Source organism: Monodelphis domestica, chromosome 1, assembly GCF_027887165.1.
Source record: "Monodelphis domestica isolate mMonDom1 chromosome 1, mMonDom1.pri, whole genome shotgun sequence".
NCBI classification, from domain to species: Eukaryota; Metazoa; Chordata; class Mammalia; order Didelphimorphia; family Didelphidae; genus Monodelphis; species Monodelphis domestica.
This window is the reverse complement of record NC_077227.1, coordinates 206093044-206120652: the sequence shown is the minus strand read 5'-3', so window position 1 is coordinate 206120652 and position 27609 is coordinate 206093044. Positions and strand designations below refer to the sequence as shown.

Below are 27609 nucleotides of genomic sequence, written 5' to 3'. Positions count from 1 at the left end.
TTAGTCTCTCCTCAAATCTTCCAATCTATAAATTGAAAGGATTAAATGAAATGGTCCCCAAAATGTCATCTATCATTAATATGCTGTGATTCTATAATAAATATATTGCATTTATTTATTGTTTGTAGTAAAATTAAAAAAAAATATAAAGTATGATCAAGCAATAATGTGAGTCTGTTTTTCTCATTTTTTCTAGTCAAACTTTGCCATGGGCCGTTTTCCTAGTACTTGTAGAAAGTGTTATATGCTGGATTTTGGCTTGGCTCGACAATTTACCAATTCCTGTGGTGATGTCCGACCAGTAAGACTTTACTTCACTATATTTATATATTTAGGAGTTATTCTATTGTTTATGCAATTACATTTGGGGGAAATACCCTTTTCATAATGGGTTGAACTTCCCTCTGGGAAGTAGCATATCAGGTTTAATGTCTGCATCCCAGAATGAAACTGATTAATAATTTACTATTGAAAGCAGTGCCCTGAAAAACCAGCCCTGTCAATGGTGGGATTAGAATGGTCCACTGATCAAGGACATATTTTTTTTGGTGGAGTCTAGAGACTTTTCTGCTATGGCAAAAATTCTTCCAGAATCTATTTTCTGCATGCATGCTTAAAAAATTAATGTCTAAATATTAAATTAAGCTCCACCTCCACCAACTTCACTTTAGTCCAAGTTGAAACACTAGTTCTAATAGATTAAATATTTTTTGGTGAGTATATAATAGTAGGTTAAGACATAAAAATGTGAATGCTCAATTGAAAATAAATCTATATTAGGTGCCTGACTATTGAGGAGGAATTTCTTGACTATCCTGGTAATGGACTGAATATAATTATATCCAAGAGAATTTTAAAAGGCCTTAGATTTCATAAATTATCTAAGACAACCAAAGAATTATGCTAGATTCCTTGACTTAACCTTCACTATTGAATGCATACTGAAGGAATAATAGGGGAATAATTGGTCTTCCTATTCTCTTTGAGACCTCACCATTCCAGGTGATATGTTTTACATTATTATCTACCCCATTTTTGATCTCCAAATAATGCTGCAGGGAATTAGTAGAGCTGATTAAGGGAACTTATCAGTTAGTTACTTGTGAGGATATAGGCACTTAAAAACCAAAGCCAGTTTGTCTCTCCTACTGGTTAGTGAATCTTCATAAGCTTGATTTATTGCAAGTCCCTGATAGCAGTAATGATTCATTTAGATGCTTGCATTATCAACTTTTATTGCTATGAGCGATGGGTTTGTTTCTAGAGATAGAGATATCTAGAGATAGAAGTCAAGAAGTAAATAACAGTCAAGGTCACAAATATGTTCTCTTTCAACCTGCTAAAGTAGTGACCAAAAATAAAAACACCAGGATTCTTTCAAGACAGTATAAATGGAAGGAGTATAATGCAAATGCATTAGAGGAGGCTATATAATATTAGCATTCATGATTATTCTAGCTCTAATGGCATATATTAAAGTTACCTTTCATAGTTAAATCTTGAATTAATATTATGGTTTGCTATGATGATACTAATTAACTGAGCTTCTCGATGTCCCTTTTGTTACTCTTAGCAGAATTCCTCAAGAGTACTTACAATGAAAAATAGAAAGGATTTGATGCAACCTTTAGTTGTGCAGGCTATTTTACTAGTAGGGACTAATCTATATAACTAGATCTTCAAATCAAAAGTTGATGTAAGAAAGGATGGGTTATTTTTATATTTTTTTTCCAGGTGTTATGATTAAAATTCTTTCCAGTAGATCACAAATCCAGGTCAGTCACATCTTTCCTAAGCTGAGGCACACACACCAATTCAGCAGTTTACTTCTAAACCATATCCGCCATTGCTATACTTGCACATTGGTAATTTGACATAAGTCCTTGAAAGCTCTGTATGTGGAACTTCTGAAGCAGGAAAATATCCACTTCTTTTTTTATCATGCACAACTTATTTCTTTATTATTCATTTTGTAATAGAATAATCTTTTTAAAACCAAATCATATACCCTTATAAACAAGTGATAAATCATATGTTTTTCTTCTGCATTTCTACTCCCACAGTTCTTTCTTTCGATGTGGATAGCTTTCTTTCTCATAAGTCTCTCAGAATTGTTCTGGATCATTGTATTGCTATTAGTAGCAAAGTCTATTCATTTGATTGCCCCATAATGTTTCAGTAACTGTGTATAGTGTTCTCCTGATTCTGCTCATTTCACTACACATCAGTTCATAATTCCTTATAGCACAATAGTATTCCATCACCGTCATATACCACAATATACCACAATTTGTTCAGCCATTCTTCAATTGAGGGACAATCCCTCATTTTCTAATTTTTTGCCACCACAAAGAGCCCACCTATAATTTTTGTACAAACTTTTTTTTTTACCTCTTTGGGTTACAAACCTAATAGTGGTATTGCTGGATCAAAAGGCATGCAGTCTTTTAAAGCCCTTTGGGCATAATTGCAAATTGCCTTCCAGAATGGTTGGAGTACTTCAACTACACCAACAATGCATTAATGTCCCAATTTTGCCACATCCCTTCCAACATTTATTATTTTCCTTTACTATCATATTGGCCAATCTTTGAGGTGTGTATTGGTACCTCAGAGTTGTTTTGATTTGCATTTCTCTAATCAGGAGGGATTTAGAATTCTTTTTCATGTGATTATTGATAGTTTTGATATCTTCATCTGAAAACTGATCATTCTTATCCCTTGATCATTTGTCAATTGGGGAATGGCTTGATTTCTTGTTCATTTGACTTAGTTCTTTATTATATAGTTTAGAAATTGGACCTTTGTCAGAGAATTTTGTTATAAAAATTTTTTAATCCTTACTTTCTATCTTATTAATTCTAAGGCAGAAGAGCATTGTAAGGGCTAGGCAGTGGGGGTTAAGTAATTTGCCCAAGGTCACACAGCTAGGAAGTGTCTGAGGCCATATTTGAACCTAGGATGTCCTGTCTCTGGGCCTGGCTCTCAATCCACTGAGCCACCCAGCTGCCCCCTGTACAAAACCTTTTTAATTTAATATAATTAAAATTATTCATCTTACATTCTGTAATGTTCTCTATCTCTTGCCTGGTCTTAAATTCTTTCCTTTCCCATAGATCTGACTGGTATACTAGTCTATGTTCGCCTAATTTACTTATCATTTCCTTCTTTATGTTTAAGTCTTTTACCCATTTTGAACTTACCTTGGTAAAGAGTATGAGATGTTGGTCTAAACTTAATTTTTCCCATACTTTTTTCCAATTTTCCCAGCAGTTTTTGTCCAATAGTAGGTTCTTGTCCCCAAAATTGGAATCTTTAGGTTTATTGAACACTATCTTGCTGAGGTCATTTACCTCAAACCTATTCCATTGATCCAACCTTCTATCTCTTAGCCAGTACCAGATTGTTTTGGTGATTACAACTTTATAGTAGCACCTTTTAAGATATGGCATTTCCATTGATATTCTTGATCTCTTGTTCTTCCAGATAAACTTTGTTATAATTTTTTATAATTCGTCTAGAGTGATTTTAAATGTAGTTTCTCTTTCTAACTCTTGCTGCTAAGTTTTGTTGGAAATGTATAGAAATGCTGATGATTTGTGTGGATTTATCTTGTACCCTGTAATTTTAGTGAAGTTGTTAATTATTTCTACTAGGCTTTTAGTTGATTTTCTATGATTCTTTAAGTATAACATAATATCACCTGCAAAGAGTGATTTTGAGATGTAAGAATTAAAATTAATATACAATAACTTAAGTATTATATTTATAAGACTTATTAAAATAAAAACTAGAGTTAAAAAGGAACTAAATAAAGCCATGATCTCAAGAAAGAAGAGAAAGAAGGTAGAAGTACAGAACGCATGTAAATGAAGGGAAAAGGATGCTGGGAAATACAAAAGGAATTCTGGGGAACGTAATTCAAAGGTAGAAAATTTCTACTTATATATTCCCCTCCTGTGATCCTTTTGGGAGACCATTCTCCCCAAAGGAATCATTTTAAACATAACCAATTTATAAATTGCAATAATTTGTGGATAAAAGGAAAAGAGAATAAAACCAATGATTGCTACATTGACAAAAAGCCAATTAGGGGGCAATCCCCTTTGGCATCAGAGTGTACATTCAAAATAAATGCATTCAACCCCACAAAGTTCAATTTAGCACATCCCAAAGTTCACTCTAGATCTTCTGGTACAGTGTGTGGTCTATGCAGGCATATTCATGGTGCCTTCTCCAAAAAGTTTGCCTTCTGGATTCTGGGAGGTGTTATGACAGGAATGTGGTGAGGAATGAACAAAAGGGAAGCATATAAATAATTCAGATTTATTTATTTATTTATATGTGACCTCTATGAATCTAGTGACAAGGTTTTCACAGGTTGACTATGGGTTTGTACAATCATATTTTGTTCAGTACAGTAATAGGGGAAAGATACAAATCAAAATCATGTAACAGAATATATCTAATAATCAAAACACAGAGGTAACAAGTTTCTTATTCTAAAATTACTCTCAAAACAACTTAAACTTTGCATTATAGGAGAATAATACAATTCCCCCTGAGGAGGATGGTGACAAACACAGGGATCACTCAGGAATGCATGGCTGAGTTATGAGATATATGAATAAATTGGCAAAAGATAATCAAAAGCATCAAAAAATCCAAATAACCAAGAAAAAATAACTTGTGGATGAAATATAAAAATATCAATGTCTTATGTCTAAAAATATAAGTAAAGGAAAAACAAAACTATAACAGATCCTTGAATCAGGGCCCAATTAAAGTGATTTATGTGATTATGCACTTAACCACTCAGTAGCCAGGACTATAGAAAGTTTGCCACACTATGAAAGACAGAAAAGGGACTAGATTATGGGAGCCAGGAAGGCAGCCAAAGTGAGGTGCTTAATATAATGTGGGACTCAAGGAAGACCTGCCTCTGACATATGTCAGACAGCCTCAACCTTGAACCCCAAACAAGTTCAAGTCCTTTTGTCTTGGCTCAAAATTTCATCAATCCCATTGGGATTGGTTGGTCTCTTGGACCTTGTGTTCTATTAGCACTATGCAGGTAGCTTGGTGCCTCTTTGGCACTGTGCAGTGACTCTTTTTGTATATCCTTCTCCTGGAATCAGATAGAATCATTAAGCAAAGTCCCATAATTTTTAAACAATCAATGGCATCATTTTTATAATCTACAGCTTTTTGGGTATGCATTGACATTAGGGCAAATTTATTTTAAACTTATATTACTGCAAAATCAAAAAAAGTTAAAGAAAATCTTCTCAATACTGGTGACATGTGCTTCAAATACAAAAAGGAGAGAAAAAATAAAAGTTAAATACTATATTGCACATGCAAGGAAAAACAATAATAAAAAGTTTTAAAAATAAAAAACATATAGCTTTCAATCAAGAATGCACTGTGTCAGCCAAAGAGAGGGAGAATACAAAGGTTCCTCACCAAAAAACGAGATCCATTTCCTTTTTAACTTGGCCATGAACCACTGTGTGAGTGCAAATGATTTTCACAAAGTAACAGCTTTCTAAAATAGTAATATATTAGATAATCCACATTTAAAGAATACCAAAAATTCCCAAAAATAGCCCAGTTAATGAAAATAGCAAACAAACAAACCCACTATTATATAGGACTGACATGAGCTGCTATATAGCCACTAGCTGTATGACATTTAGAAAACCTGTGAACTGATTGATACTTGTCACAAGTTCTAGAGATGTAGCAAATCTTCCAACCTTGGAAAAGAAATGTTAACAAAGTCTATTACCGCCATTATTCCAAATTTTGGCAGAAGAGCCTAGAAAAAACACAAATCTCTGTACTGCTAATGAAAACCTTTTGGGGTCTAAAAACATCACCAAGAAATCTTGATTGTTCTGGTGGAAGTATATTAAACTGAAGAGTTAAAAAAACTATACAGAAGCTTACTTTGGTTTCATGCTTTATATAAAACTTTTATGGCAGGAATTTCTATTTTGTTCTCTACCTTTAATTCAACATTCCTTGTAATATATATGCATATATATTAACATAAACCATCCATTCAGAAGCTACTAGTTATATAAAAATAACTTTTGAAGATCCCTTAAAATTAATTTAAATTCTTAGTTCATTAATTCTACAAAAGTTATATACAGGTTATAACCAGTTTTTTTGGTGAAGTCCATCCAGCATCATCTATGTGATAATTAACATAGACAAAAAAGAACAAAAGACTGTATAAGCAACATGTGACCTCGATGGATCAAGTGACAAGGTTTTCGCAGGTTGACTATGGGTTTGTACAATCATATTTTGTTCAGTACAGTCATAGGGGAAAGGTACACATCAAAATCATGTAACAGAATATATCTAATAATCAAAACACAGTAGCTTAAAATGATTCCGTGTAACAGAAGATATTGATTAGATTAATATATAAACGTAAAAAAAAAAATTAACCCTTAAAGCAATTAGTAAAATACAAGAAGCATTGACAGGGTACAGAAAGTGAATTAAAAAATCCTTTTCTCTCCAATTCCAATAGACTTCTTCACTTTAATGGAGGGGAATAAACTCATAATAGTTAGCAAGCAATAAACTTCCATATATCTTTAAGATTCATTCCCCTCCTCAGTATTTATCATCCATTTACATTTCTTTTGTCACCCCTCAGGAGTTCCTCAAACATGCACTGGGAAGAATCTTCATTCTGCATGTTGAGGGTATTTAAGATTTTCAAAACTTTGTTAAATAAATTCCAGTTTTGTCTGGAATTCAAACAGCCTAGCTTGTTTCTGCATATTCTTAAGGAGAAGTAAATAAAATGGGAAATCTACAATGAAAATAAAAATCCACAGGAAAAAGAATTAAATAGAACCAGTGTAAGCTTGTCAGCTCTTCCAACTCAAACTGCTGTTTCAGAGTTCCAGCATGCTTCCTCAATAGCATTATTCCTCAAAAACAAAAACAAAAAAACCCAACTAAATGGATCTTATTTACAGGGAAAACAAACAAACAAAAAAAAACTCTGACTGGAAGGTAAAGGAATTAGCTAGGAGCCTAGGAAAAGTACTGGTCTTTCACCTCTTCCCTAGGGGCAATACTTGAGGGAAAACAATAGCATTTTTTCATATGAGAGAAAAAGTACTTCTTGGTGTTTTGGGCCAAGAGAAAAAATTAAGCTTATTCCCCAAAATTCTGACTTCAAACCCACTGATTTGGGCTAACTGCCCTCCCTGTGAAAAAAACATTCAGTAACAGCCTTCTAAACTAGGACCCTAGAGTCAGCTTAAAAAAAAAATCTGCCTGAAAACTAGAAGGGAGGTAGTGCTGAATAGTGTGGTTTCACTTCTCCCCTGCTGAAAAAAGGCTAGGACAGGTTGGAAACCTTGGGGGGGGGGGGTCTGAGGGGTGGGGGTTGGAGGGGGGGGAGAAGAGATTTATACTTTACCTGGTTCTTAAGAATTCCCAGGTTGTGTGTTGAAAAAACACAGCACAGTCTCACAGCAGGGGGTCTGGTCAAGGGCAGGCAGAGGCTGCAAGTTGGGTAGGGATGGTAGCAGTCACAGGAGCACTGGCAGCAGGGAACACTGGCTCAAGCAGATGGATGTGAGAAGAGGCAGGAGAGAAACCGCAGCTTTCAAAATTTCTCTGCAGTCTATTCTTTCTCAAAGCCTTAAAAAAATTTTTTTTAGAATTCTATCCCTACATAGTATGCCAAAATGTGAGAATTAAAATTAATATACAACAATTCAAGTATTATATTTATAAAATTTATTAAAATAAAAATTAGAGTTAAAAAGGAGCTAACTCAAGCTGGGATCTCGAGAAAGAAGAGGGAGGAGTTATAGAAAGTTATAAACTGTAAAGACTCATGTAAAAGAAGGGAAAAGGAAGCTGGGAAATACAAAAGGAATTCTGGAGAACGTAGTTCAAAAGTAGAAAATTTCCATTTATATAGAGACCAAGAGCTCCCAGTCCATATATCTCATATTGCTTTTCCATTTCCTTTTTATCCAGAAAATTATTTTTCTCTTGGAGGTATTTGCATTGGAGATGTTGGAGAAAACTATTCCATTATCCTACAAGTCCTCTGATGCTAGTTTTAAATTCTAGATTTAAAAATCATGACATTAGAGTGTCATAATAAAGATTTAGCTAAACAGTGATGGTTTGTAAATAAGTGAGGCATTTATAAATAAGTATATGGTGAAGAAATTAATTTAAATTCACATGAGCAACAATAACCCTAAAAGACATCCCTGCCACTTATTTTCACTTCAAACTTTTCCTAAAGGAATAATTAATATGTGTGATAGACAAGTTCATGCAATAAGGACCTGAAAGCCTGTCTAGAGTAACAAGTAGTAGCTTCTCTCTGATTATTTATGCTTATTACTGTATTTTTTACTTTTACTTCAATAATATATTCTACTTGATTGAACAAATGCAATTTACCTTTGTAGTGTCAAAGACAATGATAACTGGATTTGATGGTCTTAGGAACTACTTGGAACTGACATTCGGTTGCTAACTATGTATCATAATTATATGTTATGTTCCTAAATGAAATGTTTATAATAACTACTTGGCTATCAAGAACTGATTTATATCAGCAATTTGAAAGAAAGTAACATGCCTTTGAGTAGTCAGAGATGTTAGAAAATCAGTGTACAAAATTTCATACATTTTGTTGTCGTTGCTCAGTTGTTTTAGTGGTATCCAACTCTTTGTGACCCAATTTGGGATTTTCTTGGCAAAGATACTGGAATGCTTTGCCATTTCCTTCTCTAGCTCTTTTTATAGATGAGGAAACTGAGGCAAACAGGATTAATGACTTGCCCAAGATCACACAACTAGTGTCTGAGGTCAGATTTGAATTCAGATTGTCCTGACTCCAAACCTGGCACTCTGTCCACTGAGCTACCTTACTGTCCCATCATGTACTTTACTCATAGGCAAGTCTCTCAGACCTTCAATCAGAATCTATTTATTCCTATTTCACCCAATTGTAACTTGGTTTGTTGATCTTGTCTTAAGACCAGAAGCAAATCAGAAAAAAAGAGAGATGGATCAGGAACTGCTATAGGTTGTGAGAAGGAACAGAAAGAAGGAAAGCAGATAAACTCTAAAAAAGCCAAGATTCAAAAAGGCATAGGAATCTTGGGATAATTTATCATAGAAATAAATGATTATCTACTGTACTAGTATACGGGATCTCTCAAGCTTTGCTAAACTGACTTTTTACATCCAATTATGTTATAACACCATATTGATATTCACAGTGATGGGACCACCCAACCCTAGAATTTTAAAGCCAAGAAGAACCTGGCTTGTATTTTATATTATTTTTAATTTATTTTTAATTTTTTAATTTATTTTTTAATTTTTATTTTAAAATATTTTCCATTTTTCCCTGATTCATTTTCTTTCCCTCCCCTTTTCCTCCCCCCTCCCAGAGCCGACAAGCAATTCCACTGTGTTGTACAAATGTTATCACTTGATACCTATTTCCATATTATTCATATTTGCTATAGACTGATTTTTTTAAAGCCTAAGCCCCAAATCACATACCTATATATACATTTGATAAATGATGTCATATGTTTTTCTTTTATATTTCTACTCTCATTCTACTCTTTCTCTCAATGTGGATAGCATTCTTTCCCATAAGTCCTTCAGAAGTGCCCTGGCTTGTTGCATTGCTACTAACAATGTAACATTGTTAACAAAGTTCATTACATTGGATTTTTAAATTTCTGTGTACAACGTTCTCCTGAGCACCTGGCTTTAGCATGACCTTGAGTCATTAAAATATGTTCAATGTACTCTAATGAGGTAGGGAAGTAAGCAATATTTTTTTAGAGATATCTGAGACTGCTTGCCAAAATGGTTGAAATTGTACAAGTTTTGTGCTTAAGGGGGGATTGTTACTAGTTCAGAAACTCCAGCTACTTAGTGCAGCTCATTTCCCTACCATTCTGGAAAGCAAAGATCATATTATTGTCCAAGGGCACTGTCAACAGATGAGTTGTCTTTTTAAAATATCCTTTTCTGTTCTCTATAATTTTAAACTTTTCTCTCAAAACTCCTCTCATCATATCTAGTCAGTCTTCCCTTTGGACAGCCTCTCTTTTCTGTTCTTAATAGTGTTCCCTATATATGCTATATGCTAAGTTCTTAAGGGCTTTTAATGATGATACATAACTAGACTCCTCTAATCTACCGCCATACCTTCATCTTGATGAAATTAAATTAAAAAATGGCTAAGTGACTACTTGGAGATCCATTTTGAATCTCCTCTTAGATCTGCCAACCATCACAGGCTACTCCTGAGACACCTTCTGCCTCCTTCCTATTCTGATGCCCCCCTATAAAGAGGAAAATATGGGCAAGAATAGATGGTAGGATTAATGGCCATTTAGCCATGTGACAGTCTGTACTGTAGGAAGTGTTACCTCCTCATTGAAATAAGAACCAAACAGATTTTTCTCCTACCCTTTATCTTGGGCACTACAGGGATTAAGTCACAAATGCATCTTATGTTCACTCTGAATAACATTTATTTAGAATTGAAGCTGGTATCCATGTCTAAGCTTGTTCACAGTTTTGTTTTTAAGTTAAATTAAGCTACAGTTGCCACTCCTGTGATGCTTTTCCATTAATTCCCTTAAGCTTCAGCTTTGCAAATATATTCCCAATGGAATCCAAAGACATTGGTTTCCAGGAAGCTGGCTGGTATGTCATGAGAATAATACTACCTTATTATTCATTAGCATATTTATGGTTTGAACCATAATTGTATCTGAGTATGTTTAAGCCTTCAATCTTTGTTCTTGATTAACAAAAAATCTTGTCAAATATTTTCCCTTTTATTTTATTTTTTGCCAGTCTAAAGAATTTTGCCTCTAGGAATATAGGTTTCTCCCCCCCCCCACCCCCCATGAGTAGAAAATGTAATATTCTGTTTTTATTATTCCTTACTGAAGTGTTATGCCTGCTTAGAATTTTCTCAGGTCAAAATTTTATTGCCACAAATGCTCTTCTAAGTCTTGTAATGGCCAATGGCTTTTGACAAAGCTGAAGAAAGTAAAGAACAGATATAATGTAATTTTAAATTATTTTTATTTTTTCTCATTTATATATGTGTGTGTATACACACATACACATATGAAAATCTTTTTCTGTCTAGGTTTTAAAAATAATATTTATGCATTTTCTCATTTGATATCCTTATTACAGTCCTTTGAGTCAGACTAGTAAGTATTTAAGGTAAGTCTTACCTTAAGAAGTAGATCTTCTTGAAACTATAGCTATAAGATAAGAAAAAAGAAATTAAGATTATAAAATATTAGTAAAGAGGAAATAAAATTATTCTTAATTGTAGAAAAACTAATGTTTTTCTCAGTACCTTTGGGAATCAGTGAAGAGGCAATTGAAAGGATTAATAAAGGCTTTAATAAATTAATCAGTGAAAATAAACACAAAATCATTAGCATTTCTTGACATTATTAATGAAAATCTAGGAATAAGAGACATAAAGAGAAATTCTGTTTAAAATAACTACAAAAAATTCAAGGAACTAGAAACTAGATAAAATGATTTTAAAATTGTAGTACATAAGAATGATGGAATATTACTGTTTTCTAAGAAGTGTAGAATGTGAAGAATACAGAGGAGCATAGGCAGACATGAATTAATGGATGGATGGTTGAAATGACATTCATTAAATACTTATGTGCAAAGCATTGGGCTAAGTGTTGGTAATACAGATAGAAAAGCAAGGCAGTCCCTGCTCTCAAGGAGCTCATGTTCTAATAATGGCAACACACATAGGAGATTTTAGCAATGTTAAATAAAAAGATCCCAAGGTCATTAGAGTGCAGTGGCAAAACTGATAGTAATATACCTTATTTATTGTTGTTTGCCCTGATAAAATCAGTCATATATGATGTTGACTCATTTGACAATGCCAAGGACTTTGGTGGGGAGCACTTTCTCCCCTGGGCCCGCAGTAGTTGTGGCTGCTGAGGAGATAGTTGCCAGGCTGCATCTCCACTACCCTTGATTTCCAGATGATAGCGTGACTGGAAGGGGTCGCTGCTATACCCTGGGCTCTTGAGCAAATGCTTCTGGGCTGTCTCCTTCAACTTTATGCCAGTTCTTGTGTTAGCCCCACCCTTAGGGGACCTTGCAGCTGCATGGAGACTGGCTAACATACTTCCCAATTGGCAGTTGGTGGAGATGGCTGGTAGTTCCTTTCCAGGGATTTCTTCTCTGCCTGATGATTGCAGAAATAATGCCAGAAAGTTAGGGAATCAAATTTCATGCCCTGTACTTATAGAAGTCTCTCAGGTCTTCAGTCAGGATCTGTCTGTTCTTATTTTAATTATAACAAGGTTGTGACAGGGATCTGGCCCTAAAACCAGAAGTGGAAGTAGGGAAAGTGATCTGGGAGCCCTGTTATTTCCACAACTCTTGGACTTACCAGCCAATTTTTGTTAGTTAGTGGTTAGGGGTGGCAGAAAGGATGGCAAATCTGTTCTTCACAGAGTTGCTCCCTCTGAGTGTGGCTATGGAGCCAGCGTGAAAGCAGGATTGGTGGCATAGGGAGTGCTGCTGTTTTCAGCAATCCTGGCCAACTTTTATCAAGGTCTGAAGGGAGATAGTAGTCAAGGTGGTGGGAGTAGTTTGACTTTCCTGGCACATGTCATCTCTTTTCTTTTCCTCAGTATGCCTTGTTGTTTCTGATAGACCAGCCTGCCTGTTTTATGGATAACTGGCTGTTGACATATAAGAATAATGAAAAATGAAGCAGAAACAGGAAAATTGCACATGACTAATACAGGATAAATGGAAATAACAGAAACCACAATCACAAACAACATCTGAATGCTATAAAATTATAATGACCAAGCTTGATTTCAAAAGAGAGTTATGAGAGAGTACTTCCCTTCTGTCTTTGCAGAGGTGATGGATTTGTGGATATGAAAGTGCAGATGATATTGGACATAGTTGATATATTGGTTAGTTTTGATGAACTATTTGATTTTTAAATATTTTTTGTTATATACTGATGCAATCCTATTGACTGACTCAAACTTAAAAGTATTTTTATCAAATAAGAATACTCTAGATTGCATTAGTGAATGTGGACAGGACCTATATTACTCTTGAGATCAATCAAGAAATTTGTATATAAGGGAGAAGTTATCTTAGAACCATATAGAGATTCCAAGGACTGGGAAAAGACAAGGAGATGGGTCATACAGAGTTGAGCCAAGAACCAGCAAAAGGAGAAAGAGGAAATAGAAGAACTGAACTGTGGCCAAGAAGGGATAGATATTCAGGAGAGCCAACAGCTTCCACTATATGTATCTTAGAGCAGAAAACCCACTACTCAGTAGAAAACCGCCTACTCAGAAGCTGAAGGAAGTCTTGAGAAAAGGCCTTCCCAGCTTTCTTTCATGTTGCTTGTGTATCCATAGACACTATATCATAATATTCTGTTGCCTAGATGTTTTATAGTGACCTGAAATTTGCCTCAACCATAAGGAGGGCCAGGTGTTTGGTTAGAGATAGATATAAATATAAATTTAGACAGAGAATCAATCTTCTTCCTAGATGTTAGGAATCTTCTTAACCAGGAGCTTAAAGTGATTGCAATTGAACTTGGAATTTTTCATCAAAATAGGCTCCCTTAAAGGAAGGAACTATATGGATCTTAAAGGCTATTATATTACTTCTAGACCTCAGATCAGCTACTTATTAGAACAGAGTGTTACAATTATAAAAGATAGTCCTCTGGGAGGGAGAAAAGTTAAAGTGGGAGGGATAGATTGAGAAATAAAGATAATATTTTTTTTAAATAAGTAAAGATTTTAACACCAAAGTAATCAAAATATATGAAATTTAATTTACTAAGTTATATTCTAGATTTATATAATCATAGCTAGAAAAGACTTGTTTTTAAAGAAATTTTTTATGGGCAGCTAGGTGGCTTAGTGGATAAAGAGCCAGGCCTGGAGACAGTAGGGTCCCAGGTTTAAATCTGACCTATACAGCTGGGTGTGCGCAGTCCACCCGGTGACGGTGAGTTTATCCCAGCAGTGGGCCTACGGCTGCGGACATGGGCGCCGCCACTGCCGAAGTGGATCAGACTCTTTGTTGGCAACCTCGATTGTAAAGTGACAGAGGAGCTGCTCTTCGAGCTTTTCCATCAGGCAGGTCCTGTAATAAAAGTTAAAATTCCAAAGGATAAAGATGGTAAACCAAAGCAGTTTGCGTTTGTGAATTTCAAACATGAAGAATCCGTTCCTTATGGAATGAATCTACTTAATGGAATAAAACTTTTTGGAAGGCCCATCAAAATTCAGTTCAGATCAGGAAGTAGTCATGCTTCTCAGGAGGTTAGTTCATCATATTCCCAGCATAATCTTGGGAATGCAAGTCCATCTAGCATGCCACAATCCACTTCAGCTTCTAGCAGATATGAAAGGAATATGGATAACTTGTCATCTGGATATAATGCTTCACAAATGATACAGAGGTCTTTCTCATCTCCAGATAATCTTCAAAGACAGGCTGTGATGATCAATGTTCTGTGGCAGCAGCAGGGATCATTCAGTGGAAAGTTTGTACCTCAGCATTTGGATCAGCCTAGTTTTACACCCTCAGGGCAGCAGCATGGTCATTCATTTAACCTCTCTTCAAGCTCCCAGTGGTGCCCGGATACACCAGTGTCGCAAAGGAAAACCAGGCAGAACTCCCATCCCTACCAATCAGATAGGCTTTATAGTTGCGAGCAGCGTTATGGGGATCATGGATCTGACCATCATTATAGAGGAAACAGAGATGATTCCTACTATGAAGATAGGATCCATGACGGTTGGAGCCATGACTATGATAGCAGAAGAGAAAACAGTAGGGATGGAAAATGGCGCCCATCCCGGCACTAAAGTATTAAGATGAACTTTAAAAGAAAAAAGTGGCTCAGATTAGGCCCTTTTTTTGGCTATGTTGATGTGGAAATGACTTCTTTGAAAAACTGTAGAAAACAGCTCTGAAAGTTGCTACATTTCCTTTTTAAAAATTTTTAACTTACCTACAGAATAATACAAAGAGGAAAAAAAATAGTGGTTCCAGTTTTATTATATTAACAGCCTTTCACCTCAGGGTTTTATGAAGAGGAAAGGTTTTTTTTGCAAAAGAAAGTGCCACAACTCCTAATCATTGTAGTAAGTTTAGGAAAACGGGTGGATTGTAAAGTTTGGTTGTATTATAAAGAAAATATTTTAATTATTTGTAACTTTTTGTAGTGTAACACAATTGTCTTGGTAGTAAATCCTATTTTGGTGTGTGTGTAGTAGAATACATCAAAGTTGATAGCCCAAAGTGGCTATCTGTATTTTGTTATTAAACAGAAAAATATTACTTTTTGATGATCCATTTTAATGCAAATAACATTCAAGCAAAAAAAAATCCTTGTAAAAGGGGATGAATCATATTGGTTTAACTTTTGATGGAACTTAAATTTAAGTTCTGTAAAGTTTCTTTGAATTTACCTGAATTGAATTACACTGTATTCATACATATTCATCAGTAGATTTATTCTAAAAATTAAGAATTTTCATGAAATCATGTTTGATATTGCAAAAAATTACTCAGGAAGTATTAAATCTCTCCAAGGGTATGTTTTTTTGTTTTTGTTTTTTGTTTTTAACATTTAAAAGACCCTAGTGATATTCATGTGTACCCTTCTTCCCCCCCAATAAGTTTTATCATTGCGTAAGACAAAATAGTTACACATTTTATTGAAATATACTTTGGGGTTTTAAGTGCCCAGTGAAAATATAGTTGTCTTTTAAAGTGGAACTCTAGTTTGCTTATCTACTTGATAAGCACTTAAGAAAAACTAGTCTTAAAATTCATCTGATTTTAAGATCTTGTTTAATGAACAGTTTTTAGGTGTCAGAATTATACTGTGTTTCCATTTACATATAGAAAATAAACTTGTTTGTAAAAACACATTCCTTCAAAAGTTTGGAACACTTGCTTACTAAAGAATCAAGCCATTTCTTTCATGTGTTTCTTTTTATTATTGGACATTTGTCCAAGAAAAAGTTTTGTTATCTTGTCAATGAATGAAAGAAGTTGCATGTGAAAGATTAGGCCTGCCCCTTTATTTCGGTTTCATACATCAGTTGGTTGAAAGTTAAGGTGATCATTTTAACTTAGTGTCTGTTACCTATGCCCTGAAATAAGTGTCATACCTTTTTAACTTAGCTTTTATTTAATCAATAATTCCAGTACTGTATACTAATTAAATGGATCATTTCTGCTCTCTAGGAGTTAAGTGTGATTTTACTTGTCCAGGTTTTCATATCATAAAAAGCACTTTGTAAAACTTAAAAAAAAAAAATCTGACCTATACATAGTATTAATTCTAAGGTGGAAGGTAATGGTTTAAGAAAAAAAAATTTTTTGTTATTCTGAATGTGACAAATAACAAAAAATAAGTATTTCCAGATAAAGAACATAAAGAGCATAATATATATAGAACCAATACTCCTAAATTATATACAGCTTTTTCGAAATGTGTAATAGTTTCAGCACATTAATTCCAAAGCTGTCCTACTTAGGTCTGTATTTAGCAGGGGGCATTATCCCTATTCCCTTTTGCTTTTTCTTTGTATTTTAATACTCTTGCAATTGATGTCCTCACATGATACTTTATTTTGGTCTCATTATCATTACCCTCTTCTCCTTTCCCAGTTCTACTTCACAATAAATAATTTTTTAAAACTCTCCCTTGCAATCAATAATCGTAGTCAAGTTTAAAAAATTCTACACTTTGGCAATGTTCAAAAATATATGCTTCATTGTTCATCTATAATCTGTCATCTCTCTGTTTAGAATACAAAACATTGTACAGAAATAGCCAAATAATTGGGAAAAGATTAATTGTTCATGGTTGGGCTGAGTGAATGTAATCAAAATGATGATGCTACCTAGATAAATGTTTAGATTTAGTGCTATTCAAATCAGGCTCCCAAAGAGTTCATTTACAATCTAGACAAAATATGACAAAATTCATGAGCAGAATAAAACAGCTAGAATCTTGAGGTATAAAAGGAGAGAAATATTAAGTATAAAAGTTGATGAGTATACTAAATTGGATGAACAAAATTAACTGAAAAAATCTTCACAACAAGTAAAATATAGTAAGCTGTCAGGAATATATTAAATTTAGACCCATTTCCCAATAGATAACAAAGGATACAAACAAAAAGTTTTGCTAAAAACTTTTTTTGTAGATGCTTTTTTTGTAAATGCTTTTTGTTTTTGTATCACATTCATTTCCAAATGTTTTCCCTTTATTTATGAGTTTTTCCTTGTAATAGAGTTTAAAAAGAAAACAATAGCAATTGAGAAAAGCTAATAAGCATACTGACAATACCAGAAAAATATATTAAGTACTTTATGCCCATAGCCTTCCATCTCTGCATTCATAGATGGGAAGTGAATTTTTCAACTCTTTCTTAGGCCAAGCTTGGTCTTTATTACATAATATTCATTGAATTATCCTATCTCTTTGTATTAATTGTAATTATTATCTGTATTGTTTTCTTGGTTCTACTTCATTCTATATCAGTTCATCTAAGTCTTCTCATATTTCTGAATTTTTTGTTTCTTAAGACTCAGAATTTTCTGTTATATTTATACAACACAATTAATGCAGGTTGGCATATATTTTGTTTCTAGTTATTTGGCACCCAAAAAATTCCATAGTAATTATTTTGGTAAAAATTAGGATCTTTCCACCTATCATTGGCTTCCTTCAGGGTACTTGCCTAGCAGTTTGATCTCTTTAGTCAAAATAGAGACAGGTAAGTGACTTTTTAAAAAATTCCATGCTTCCAAATAGCTTTCAAAAATGGTTAGAACAGTTTGCATTTCCACCAACAGTGTGTCAGTGTACCTATCTTTCAGAAACCCCTCTAATATTGACTGTTTCCTTTTGTCATCATTGCCAATTTTTTTGAGTTTGAGATGATATCTCAGAGTTGGTTTAATTTGCATTTTTCTTATTAATAATTTGGAATAGTCTTTAATATGATTGTTAATAGCTCTCCTGTCCTTGATAGCTTATCAATCAGGAATGTTTCTTGGTCTTACACATTTATGTTAATTGCCTTATCTTAGCTAGAATGAGAATTTTTTTTTCAAAACTGAAATGCTATCAGCAGCCATATAAAAGAATGTTCCAAATCACTAATAAAAGAAATGTAAATTATAGCAATTTCAAAGTTTCATCTTACACCTATTATATTGGTAAAGATGGTAAAACTGTAAAATAGTCAATATTGAAGAGGCTGAAGAAAGACAAGCACACCAGTACACTGTTTGTGATGCTAAGAACTGACCCATCTTTTTTGGAAAATAATTTGGAATTATGTGAGAGAAGTCACTAACATGGTCATATTTTTTGAACTAGCAAGTCTAATACTTGGCAGATATATTATAGAGATAGATCATTGACAGAAAATAAGGGTCCATATATACCAAAGTCGAAATACTACTTTTTATTTAGGAGGAAAAAAAAGTAGGACCTAGCCTAAGCCACTTGGTATGGGCAGAAAAACCTACAAATTGCTACATGGCAGCAGAGGGCATGAGGTGGTAAAGCATCTGAGTGGAGGGGAGCAACTAACCCAGCCTAAGCCACTCCAGAAGGGTAACTAGGGCAGAGAACAGGAACTTACACATTCCCAAAAGGTAGCAGAACGCCAGAGACAGCAAAGCAGCAATGGGGGACTAGCCCTGCCTAAGGCACTCAGCAAGGGTAGCAAAGGCAGAGATAGCAGGAAACCTGCTCACTTCCATGTGGCAGCAAAGTGCCTGAGGCACTATTTCCCAGAACAAGGACCTGTCCAACCCAAGCAGCTTGGCAGAAGCAGGGAAGCAAAAGGACAAGGAATAGCCCATCCTACAAAACAACAAGGAAACTAGAAAAATAGGGTGTTGAATCTAGTTGAACAAAATAACTGCAAGCCTCCTCAAAGCAAACCAGCAGGGCCACCCCCTTGGGAAACTGAGGCAAGTGGACCTTTTCCAAGTGTCAGAAAAGAGTACTCTACAAGCTTGGAGCAGTGTTTCCACTACCCTAGGAACAGAGAAGCATCTCAACAGCTAAATAACAGCTAAGATAAAAATAACTAGAAAGCAAAAAGCAGGAAACCTGACCTTAGTTACTTTAGTGACAGGGAAGACCAAAATATGAACTCAGAAGAGGACAACATGCCAAAAAGGAAATATAAAGGTTCAAAGGAATGCATAAAACTATGTCAGGCCCCAAAAGAACTCCTAGAAGAACTTGAAAAGAAATATTTAAAACTCAATAAGAGAATTGACAGAAAAATTCAACAACTGGGGGGGGAGGTGGATTCTCTTAAGAAATTAATTTCCTAAAAACTAGGCCAAAGGGAAATGAAAGTACAAAAATACATTGAAAAAAACAATGGACCAAATGGAAATGAAGGCAAAAAGAAAAACACTGAAGAAAACAACTCTTTGGCCAAATGGAAAAGAAAACCCAAAAATCAAGGAAGAAAATAATTCCCTAAAAATTAGAATTGGACAGCTAGAAGCTAGTGAATCCATAAGACATCAGAAAATAACAAGACAAAAAAATTTTTTAAATGAAAGAATAGAAGAAAATATAAAATTCTTTATTGGAAAATTAATCCAGGAGAAATCATCTAAGAATCATCAGAATACTTGAAAGCCATGATTAAAAAAAAAAGAAAAAGAGCCTGGACACCATATTACAAGAAATCATCAGGGAAAACTGTCCTGATGTCCTTGAACAAGAATAAGAGGGGAAAACAGAAATTGAGAGAATCTATCAATTGCTTCCTGAAAGAGACCCCAAAATAAAATAACCCAGGACTATTATAGCCAAATTCTAAAACTCCCAGGCCCCCCAAAAAGTTCTACAAACATCGAGAAGGAAACAGTTAAAATATTGTGGATTACTCAGGACCTAGCAGCTTTTACATTGGAGGCATAGAATATGATATTCTGAAAGGTAAAGGATCTAGGACTACAACCAAGAATTACATGCTCAGCAAAAATGAGTATAATCCTCTTGGGTGGGGGGGGTTGACAATGAAATACAGGAATTTCAGACTTTCCTGACCAAAAAAACAGAGCTAAAAGTTCAATGAACAAATTCAACACTCAAGAAATATAGAAAAGTAAATTGGAAACCTAAGGGTTTCAATAAGATTGGAGTACATTCATACCTGGGAAATACTTGGGACATCTATGATACTTGAAATGCTTAAGGTACTTAATATATGCAAGATACTTAAAAAGTACTAAAGATACTTAAGAACTTTATCACTATTAAAACAATGAAAAGGAGTATACCTAGAAGTAGGAAAGCTAAATAGAGTGGTCTGATATAAAATAGATAAACAAACATATTAGAGGAAAAGTTTGTCAGACTTATGGATAAGGAAAGAATTTATGACCAAACAAGACATAGAGAACATTATAAAAAATGAGATGGATAATTTTGATTACAATAAATTTAAAAAGTTTTATACAAACAAAACAAGATTAGAAAGGAAACAACAAATTTGGGGAAAAAATTATAGTAAGTATCTCTGACAAAGGCCTCATTTCTCAAATTTATAGAGAATGGAATAAAATTTCTAAGAATAGAAAGCATTCCCCAATTGAAAAATGGTCAAAGAATATGATCAGGCATTTCTCAAGAGGAAAAAATTAAAACTCAGCATATGAAAAAAATGCTCCAAATTACTATTGATTAGAGAAATTCAAATTAAAATAATTCTGAGATACTAGCTCACACCTATCAGATTGGATAACATGACCAAAAAGGAGAATGATAAATGTTGAGGGAATGTGGGGAAATTGAGACACTAATATGCTGTCAGTGGAATGGTAAACAAATATAACCATTCTGGAGAGCAATATGAAACCAAGCTCAAAGGGCCATAAAACTATGCATACTCTTTGATCCAGCAATACAACTACTGGATCTGTATCCCAAAGAGTTCAAAGATAGTAGCTCTTTTTGTAGTGGCTAAGAATTAGAAACTAAGTAGTTGTCCATCACTTGGGGAATGGATGAACAAATTGTAGTATATGGTTGTAATGGATTACTATTGTGCCATAAGAAGTGACAAACAGGACAAGTTCAGAAAAATCTGGAAAGATTTATATGAACTGATGCAGAGTGAAGTAAACAGGACCAGGAGAACAATGTATACAGTAACAACTGATCAACTGTGAAAGAAAAATCTATTATCAGCTAAGCCAGTTCACAAGGGATCTATGATGAAAAATGCTATCCACAGCCAAAGAAGGAACTTTTGGAGTCTGATTATAGTTCAAATTATACTATCTTCCACTTTATTTCCTTTACGAGTGTTTGGGGTCAAATTTAAACTTGGGTCTTCCTGACTCTGGGCCCAGTACTCTATCCATGATGCCACCTAGCAGCACCTATTAAAATGTCCAATAGGTGCCAAATATTAAACAGAACACCAAGATTTACATATACAAAAGTGTATCATTCCTGCCTGCAAAACATATTCTTTTAAGGAGAGACAGCAAATGCAAGAAAATAATGGTCTGGGAAATCACAGAGATAGTGAAATTTATTCATAGGGAAGTTTATTTTCATTTCCTAGGGCAAATGGTAGCATTGACTTGGCTATATATCTCTAAGGTAAAAGGTGGAAAACAGAGTTGGAAAATGGATGAAGTATCTGGAGAGAGGGCAGAGTTTTGGGGGTGAATGAGATATGAAATATAGCAGAGGATTGGCTAGATATATCTTTTATAGTGATGGTAGACTCAAGTTTGTTGTGTTTTTTAATTTTTACATTTTTAAATTTTTTATTTGATTAAGAGAATTTTTCCGTGGTTACATGATTTATGTTCTTTCCCTTTCCTCCTCTTAACCCCCTCCCATAGCCAATGCACAATTCCACTGGGTTTTACATTTGTCATTGATCAAGACCTATTTCCATATTATTGATTTGCACTAGGGTGATCATTTAGATTCTACATCCCCAATCATATCCCCATTAACCCATGTGATTGAGCTGTTGTTTTTCTTCTGTGTTTCTACAATACAACTACTGGATCTGTATGTGAAGGAGGGTTTGAAAATTAGAAAGGTTAGATGACTGAAAGGGCAGATCATAGAGAATGGAATGAAGGGCCAAAGTAGAGGAGTTGACTTTGACAATATGAGCCATTTCTTCAACTGAGATTGAAGCCAAGGAAGATAGAATACGTAAATGTTGAGGGAAGAAGTGGAAGCTCATGGCAAATAGCTTCTATTTTATCAGCAAAGAGGATTGTAAAATCCTCTAGTTAGATGGAAGAGGAGGGAATGAATATGAGAAGTTTGAAACAGAGACTGTAGTAGAAAGCCAATTAGGAAGAAACTAAAATGTATAAAATATTTGTAGGTCAATCTACTTCAAAATACTTGAGTAGATTAAAATACAAAGAAATTCCTTAAAGAAATAACATAGAATTTTAAATACATGAAGAAATATTTAGTGATTTTGGTTGAGCTATCTAATGTAATGAAAATGGAAATATTACCAAATTATTAATTTATAGTTTAATTCTATTTTAATCAAACTATCAAAGGGATACTTTATAAAACTTAATAAATAATGATTCATTTGAAGGAGCAAAAGATATAGAATATCAAGAAAAATAATTTAGAAAGATAGGAATGAAGAGGGAATAATACTTCTAGACCTTGAAGTATAATGTAAATAAGTAGCCATCAAAACTATTTGATATTGCTTTAAAAATAGAGAAGCAGATTAATGCAAGGGATAATCCAAAATAATGGAACTCAATAAACCAGTTTTTGACAAACAACAAAACATAAATTACTTAGGATAGAACTCTGTATTTTATTAGAACTTCTGGAAAACTGGAGTGTTCTGGCAGAAATTAGGCTTAAACCAACATCTAATACTATATCCCACAATAAATTCAAAATTGATATGTGACATGAACATCAAGATCATCCCATAAAAAAATCAAAAGAGAAACAGATCATATACCTTTCATAACTTCAAGTAGGAAATGTATTTAGGAGATATATTCTTTTTTTTTATTTTTTTTATTTTTTAATTTTTTTTATTTGATCATTTCCAAGCATTATTCATTAAAGACATAGATCATTTTCTTTTCCTCCCCCCCACCCCCCATAGCCGACGCGTAAATCCACTGGGCATTACATGTTTTCTTGATTTGAACCCATTGCTATGTTGATAATATTTGCATCAGAGTGTTCATTTAGAGTCTCTCCTCTGTCATGTCCCCTCGACCACTGTATTCAGGCAGTTGCTTTTCCTCGGTGTTTCTACTCCCATAGTTTATCCTTTGCTTATGAATAGTGTTTTTTTCTCCTAGATCCCTGCAAATTGTTCAGGGACATTACACCGCCACTAATGGAGAAGTCCATTACGTTCGATTATACCACAGTCTTTTTGTCCATTATCTCTTTGGGGTACAGACCCAGCAGTGCTATGGCTGGATCAAAGGGTAGATATTCTTTTGTCGCCCTTCGGCATAGTTAGGAGATATATTCTTAATCAAATAAGTGATAGTTAAAGATAAAAACTGATTATATAAAATTGAGAACCTTCTGTACAAGCAAAATTAATGCATCTAAGATGAAAAATCAAATTGGTAAAATGGGAGAAAAATATTTGTGTCAAATATCTTTTTCAGATAAATATTTTGGTATCAAAAACAACAAAAACATGATCAAAAGCCATTTCCAATAGATAATTGGTAAAAATATGTGAGCAAATATTTCTCAAAAAAGAATTACAAATTATTAACCACTTGAAAGATTGCTTCAGATTACTAATATTCAGGGAAATGCTTATCAAAATCACCTCAAACAAATTGATAAAGATCACAAAAGGTAGGAATAGTCATCATTGGAGCTAGTACCAATACCTTCAATACCTTTCTAAAAGCTGGTATTTAATAAATGTTTGCCAAATACATAAAAAGTATAAAATAAATATGAGAGCAAAATGTTTTAGGAATCAGAAAAGAGTAGAATTTAAAGTATATGTGGAATGATAGGAGAGATAACCTCTCCTTTCAAAACTAGAAAGAAGGATTAAAGAATGGATGTAGTGGTACAGATGTATTAATGTGATATGAAAGAATAAATAGTTGAAGGTTCTTGGGACAGAAGATCTTAGTAAAATCAAAAGTGAAATTATACACGAAGAGTGAAGGAGTAAAGAAAGTGGACAAGGTTTTAAATAATTGCTGAACATGGTAGCAAGTTAATGGAAGATGAATAAATAAATTGCAATAAGTGACGTAACTTTGAGATTTCATAGTATAAATTTGTAAGATAAGGTGTTTTTCTTAAGCATTACTTCTGGTGGGCATGAAAGATGGAAGAAATAGAAAGATTTGAGGGCAAGAGTTGTGTGTTTGATGAAGAGTGTAAATGAGTTTTTAGTGATGAAATATCAGTGAAATAATTGACCAAGACTTTGCTTGCCAGGGAAATCAAGGGTGCTAGGAAGGAGGTAATATAGTAGATGAAGCAGGAGGAATAATTATTGGAAGGTGAGAAAAAATTTACTGGCATTGGAATAGTTGGAGAAAGAGCAAATAAATGTGATTAGAGCAAGTAGCAGCAAACTTAAAATCTTATGGGGGAAGAAATATTACTCAATATCCCTTAGTGCAGTGATGGTGAACCTATGGCACAGGTTTAAAGATAACATGCAGAGTACTCTCTGTGGGCACATGAGCTGCACCCCATCCTCCCCACCCCACACCTCCCTGAGTTTGTTAATAGAAAGGCAGAGGGCCTTGGCCAGAAGTGCTCCCCTCCCCCTGTCCACCCTGCCTAATGACATTTTTTTCATATCCCCCATCCCTCTGCCCAGCAGTCCATTTGGAGCACATGGGGTAAGGTGGGCTGGGCAGAGCACTCAGGCCACTCCCCTTTCCCTCTCTATTCTCACTGAAGACATTCCTTACTTTACCCACCCCTCTGTCCAACAGCTCAATGGTAGTACTTTCTCCCTCTACTGTGTGGAGTTGGGGTGGCAGTGCAGACCCAGCATGTGGGGGAGGGGCATGGTGCAGGTGGAGTGGGGAGGGCCTGGCACTCCATCTCTAAAAAAAGGTTTGCCATCACTCATTGTGATAGCCAAAAATTGGAAAATGAAGGGGTGCCCCTCAATTGGGAAATGACTGAACAAATTATGGTATCTGATGGTGATAGAATACTATTGTGTAGTAAAGAATGATGAACTGGAGAATTTCCATGTGAACTGGAAGAACCTCAGTCAACTGATGCAGAGTGAAAGGATCAGAAGAACCAAGAGAACATTGTACACAGAAAGTGAAACATTATGGAACAATCCAATGTAATGGACTTTACAACTTGTAACAAATATCCAGGACAGTCCCAAGGGACTTATGAGAAAGAATGCTATCCTTATCGAGAGAAAGAACTGTAGGAATAGAAACACAGAAGAAAAACAAATGACTTATCACTTGTTTATATGGGCATATGATTTGGAGTTTGGGCTTTAAAAGATTGCTCCATTGCAAAAATGAATAATATGGAAATGAGTATTATAACATTTGTATAACCCAGTAGAATTGCTTGTTGGTTCTGGGGGTGGAGGAGGAAATAAAATGAATCATGTAAACATATAAAAATAATAAAACAAACAAATAAAAGGTTCTCCATCACTACCCTAGTGTAACCATGTTGTTGGATAGTTAATATTGGAGGGAGGTAAATATTCACATCGTTTTATAACATAACAATTCAACCTAATTTAACAAACATTTATTTAGCATCTTCTGTAGGCCAAATACTATTCTTGGGCAGGTGACAGAAGGACAAAAATGAGACAAATCCAAGTCTTTTGATTACAAACATTTTGCCATCTATTGTATTCCTTATAATTAGTCATGTTGATGAAGTAATAATCTATTGGTGTTTGTTTTCTAAATTATTTAGATTTTCATTGCAAAAATAATTTAACATTGAAATATGAAGTATATCCTCTGAAAATAAATGTTGATATATATATATATACATATATATATATATACATATATATATATATATATATATATATATATATATATATATATATTCTTCCCTGATTGGCAACAGGCAGATGGCTTGTGAGAAGCATCTAACACTAGAAAAGGCAATGATCTCCTTTAACCCCCAAGAAAATACTTTATTTGATTTACTTTCTAATAGGATCAAGTCCCCTACTGGTTTCACTGAAAGTTAGACTTATGAAAAAAATGATTGTAGCAAATTGCTGTTGGTTTAGGGAGCGCAACCCTTTGTAATTAGTCAGTGTGATTAAACTATTAAAATAATAACCTTGTCACTATGACTTGCCATTACTACCTCTCAACTTTTAACATATTAATTGCTTTATGGTATGCATAAGTATGTTAGTTGTGTTTTTTATTGCTTTTGTTTAAAATCTATTTTATTATGCTTTTTGGATAGACTGCTATTATTGAAATAATTTTCTTTGATCCTAAAAAGAGTTAGAGCAAGTCAACTGGTTAAAACCAAATGTATTTTGTGATTATTCTCTGCCCACACATGTTTTTGATGGATGCTTTGTTTAAATTTAAATGATGGAATATACCTAAATTACTCATTTAGAATATTTCTTTCATTATAATTATAAATAATATTGTAAAACACAGTCCTCTTCTGTACAGATCTTTTTTCAAATCAGAAAATCTGAACACTTTGGAAACTCTCAAGAGATCATTTATTTAAAACTTTTCTCTACCTAGGTAAGACTGCAACTATTTTGTGAACTCTTGGTTACAGTGTTTCACGATCTTTACAGCTTAGGAAACTTATTTTTTTTTTACCTTTCCTACTTAACCTTTTATCATCTTATTCTATTATGGAAGTGTAAATTAGCTAGCCTTTCTTAATAACTTATCCTCCATATCTAGTCATTTCTGAAACTTAGATTTCCAGCAGTTTCTTCCAGAAGGACCATTTTCCCCACCTTCTCCCCTTTTGTCCTTGGTTAAAGAGGTATATTGTTACTGTTTGTTTTGCTCCCATTGGTGTCTAAGTTACTTATTTTGTAGCTTATCCCACCCTCATTTTTATCTCATGCATTTTGTGCCATCTGCAGTTACAACTATCATCATGAGTAACTCACAAACAGAATTTAACTACTGATTTTTCTTCTGTACTCTTTCCATTTCCTTTTTTTATCCTAATAATTTAATGAGACCTCACACTACTTACTCAAGGTTTCTTTACCTCTTACATTGTAACTGTGAAAATATGGTTTGCAGAGAGAGAGAGAGAGAGACAGAGAGAGAGAGAGAGAGAAAGAGAGAGAGAGACAGAGACAGAGAGACAGAGACAGAGAGACAGAGACAGAGACAGAGAGACAGAGAGACAGAGACAGAGTTCTGAACTGAGTTCAGAGCTCCAATTAAGCTTCCAAACTGAACTAAATTCAATTGCCCTGAACT

General features: G+C 34.2%; 2 protein-coding genes across 5 annotated transcripts in view; both read left to right on the top strand.

The window, feature by feature from the left end:
- Window positions 1-27609, top strand: part of TTBK2 (tau tubulin kinase 2) — a 256669-nt gene that overhangs the window by 128073 nt on the left and 100987 nt on the right. For all 4 annotated transcript variants that reach the window (XM_056810340.1, XM_056810339.1, XM_056810338.1 and 1 more), the window contains one exon: window positions 197-301. In XM_056810340.1, the coding sequence (XP_056666318.1) occupies window positions 197-301 (105 nt within the window). The remainder of the gene's footprint in view (window positions 1-196; window positions 302-27609) is intronic.
- On the top strand, window positions 13935-19315 carry LOC100010397 (RNA-binding protein 7-like). The gene is given in 2 exon segments (XM_056810342.1): window positions 13935-14166; window positions 14168-19315. Coding segments are annotated over 2 exon segments (828 nt in total). The 5' UTR covers window positions 13935-14134; the 3' UTR covers window positions 14964-19315.